Source organism: Sphaeroforma arctica (genome assembly GCF_001186125.1).
Source record: "Sphaeroforma arctica JP610 unplaced genomic scaffold supercont1.2704, whole genome shotgun sequence".
In the NCBI taxonomy this organism is placed as follows: Eukaryota; class Ichthyosporea; order Ichthyophonida; genus Sphaeroforma; species Sphaeroforma arctica.
The window spans coordinates 1,691-5,194 of NW_014037854.1; the positions used below are offsets into that span (position 1 = coordinate 1,691).

General features: G+C 41.5%; 1 protein-coding gene across 1 annotated transcript in view; it reads right to left on the reverse strand.

Annotated features, from left to right (window-relative positions):
* SARC_12909 (hypothetical protein) overlaps positions 1-2,971 on the reverse strand; it is a gene marked incomplete at both ends in the record, with an annotated part of 4,464 nt that extends 1,493 nt beyond the window's left edge. Inside the window, 4 exons of the mRNA XM_014292976.1 lie at positions 97-234; positions 899-994; positions 1,610-1,749; positions 2,816-2,971. Coding sequence (XP_014148451.1) covers positions 97-234; positions 899-994; positions 1,610-1,749; positions 2,816-2,971 — 530 coding nt within the window. The remainder of the gene's footprint in view (positions 1-96; positions 235-898; positions 995-1,609; positions 1,750-2,815) is intronic.
* Between the last annotated feature and the right edge of the window lie 533 nt (positions 2,972-3,504).

Here is a 3,504-nt window from a genome sequence, read left to right on the forward strand (position 1 = left end):
ACACACACACACAATATATATATATATATATACACACACACACACATATATATATATATATATATATTGTAAGATTGCACATCTTGCGCTTCGTACCGCTTTCGCAGCGTGACTTGACCTCTGCGGCTATTTCTATGATGGTCTGCATGCTCAGAATATCCGCCACTGTTACATTGGCGTCGAACTTCGCCTCAATAGAGTTATGTAGTTTGACGGCAAATAGCGAATCACCACCTGAAAGAGAATCCAAAAGAATGCATAGAATAAAGGGAGGTAAGAATAAGCCTTAAAATATAACACGACAGTAAGCGGCGAAATCAGGTAGGTACGTTATTGAGCACAACAATGTGAGAAGGGAGCAGGTAGATAAGTAATAAGTTTAAAGTAGGATACAATAGTACGCAAAGAAATCAGGTAGGTAAGAAACATACCGCATAGAGGAGTGAGCAGACAAACTTATACATCAGATGGGCAATAACACAGGTGATTCATGAACAGCCACAGAACGCGGATACGTATGTATTGCCTTCTATTATTAGCCATATAGCGCACTTTCGTTTAGTACATAGCACTTTCTTTTAATATAGAGTACTTTGTTTTAACACAGCACTTCCTTTTTAATATATAGCACCTTCTTTTAGTATAAAACACTTTCTTTTAATATAGAGTACTTTGTTTTAACACAGCACTTGCTTTTTAATATATAGCACTTTCTTTTAGTATATAACACTTTCTTTTAATATAGAGTACTGTGTTTTAACACATAGCACTTTGTTTTGATACGTAGTACTTTCTTCTAATATATGGCACTTTATGTTAATAAAATAATACGTTCTTTCAATATATAATAGTGTATGCTACAGATAAACCTACTTTGATCGAGAATATAACAACATACCAATACTGAACAGATTTGTATTGGTGGAGATGCCCTGGATTCCCAAGTGCTGCTGGCACATGTCGAGGATGGCCTTTTCGTGAGGGTTCCTCGGCTCTACAACGGTGGACAAATAACCAGGAATTAATCAGCGCATCGGCCGGACGAAGCAAGCATGCACCAGTCAGATGGGATAGGTCAACGGCACACATACTAGTAAAAGAGCCTACGCGTATGTGTGCATAGATGTCTCCTTAATATGTAGACTAGAAAACCTATCATGAACCAGTATTTGGCATGTATGCATCACATACTCGATATAGAAAATACGCACACAGCAGGTGAAATAAAACGAACCGGGGTTGGCAGGCATGCGTGTATAACAACGAAGTCCTAGGTAGAATGCCCGTGGTAGATAGCTAAATACTTCCCAGTGTTTGCCATGCGTGTACACATGGTAGTACAGAACTTCCTAGTGTTTGTCATGCATATACAAGTGATAGTACAGAACTTCCAAGTGTTTGTCATGCATGTACAAGTGATGATAGAGAACTTCGCAGTGTTTGTCATGCATGTACAAGTGATAGTATAATACTTCCCAGTGTTTGTCATGCATGTGGAAGTGATAGTACAGAACTTCCCAGTGTTTGTCATGCATGTGGAAGTGATAGTACAGAACTTCCCAGTGTTTGTCATGCATGTACCAATGCCTGTGCCCCATACACCCCATACCTTGCAACGTCTGGTCGGCCATCTCTGCGCGGGCTGCTTCTGGTTTGGGCAGTGCGTTCCGGTTGACCTTTCCGTTGGGCAGCAATGGTAGTCCTTCCAGTTGGATGAAGATGCTCGGTACCATATAGGGGGTGCAACACCTGTGTTCGGGGAGGGGGGATAGGGATTTTTTTGGGGGGGTGTGTGAGTGGCATACGTGACATGAATACAAAAGGGGGTAGGCAGGTAGAGTGAAGGTAGGTAAAGTAGAGGATAATGTATGATATATATACAAGTGTTGGAATGAGAACGAAGGGTGGGTGATATGAATACACCCCGTGGTGGGTAGAATGGACTGCCGCGTACACAAGATGTGTACCCGTGCTGCGTGCGAACGAACCACACTTGACATGCATGGACTGTGCAGTAAGGTTGATCCTAACGGATGCAAGTTCAGTACACCTGTCACTGTCACACTAAAGGAGAACACGCGATGTACACGCAGGAGGGAGGATCACGAGTTCATGCATAACAGGGCTCGAGAGTGTAGCACTATCAGGTGCACACACACCCAGTGACGCGGTTATATAGACCTCCAGGCCAAGCAGGCGAGCCGTACGCAACGGTACTTAAGCCTGATTTCACTTCATTTAACTTAACCATAGCCTTGCACATGCACACAAACAGCAGCACTACAGGACGACATTGTGCACAAGAGTAACCAGAGTGGTTCAAGTTCATATGCTCATGGTTAAGCTTCATATACCTCTGTTGACAAACCACACACTCCAACACCCAAAGACCCTGCAAGCACACCTCAACCTTATGCGAACGAAAGCAACAAGCTAGTGTGCAATTTCGAGGATCCATGTATAAATGAGTGTAGGAATAAATAGTGTATTCATCACCACATGCGTTTCTGCTTAGCGAGGTCGGGTGGCTCCACACCCTTCGTCACAACCACAACAGCCCACAAGAAGATAAGATGGATATGTACATACTTATATATATATATATATATACAGTGATAGATGGTAACAAGTACAAGTAGTAATAAGGACAAGAAGTACCATGGGTATATTAAACATACGGACATGCACAGTACAAAGCGAACAGCATCGGAACGTATGACACAAGTAAGAAACCAAGCACGTAGCACATACGTCTTTATATGGCTTAAACCCTAAATCCTAAATTCCTCAAACCCAAAAGGCACTTAGCACATACGTCTCTATATGGTTCTTGAGCATAGGGATGTCGAGTGCGTTGACATCCTTTGCTGCCACTACGTAGGCCACCAGCTGTTTGTTGCCTGCGATCTCCGACACTGCGACTACATTGGCTTTTAATGACGGGTGCCTGTCCAGTGCCGACTCAATCTCACTGTGCAGGTAGGTAGGTACAGGATACGAGACATTTAGATACAGACATTACACGTATTAAACACTGATAAAATACGTACTAAACACTGACAAAAAACATATTCAACACTGAATAAATCCCGCTGTGTGAGTAGGTGGGCACCAGATATGAAATAGTCCAAAACCGACAGTATAAGTACTGAACACTGCATATATACCGCTATGTGCGTGGGTTAGTATAAAACATGAAATATTCCAAACAGACAATATACGTACTAAACACTGCTAATATCCCGCTGTGTGGGTTGGTTAGCACAAGTCATGACGAAGTCAGACACGAAACATGGGTGGTGGAGGGGGAATATATATACGTTTTGCTCCAATTCGCTGCTTTGCTAGATATACAGAGGATAGGATATATAGCCATAGGACATACGCGGTAGAAGGGAACTTTATCAATCATATATATATATATATATATATATATATATATATATTACTATATATATATATATATATATATATATATATACTATATATAGTATAGACGTACGA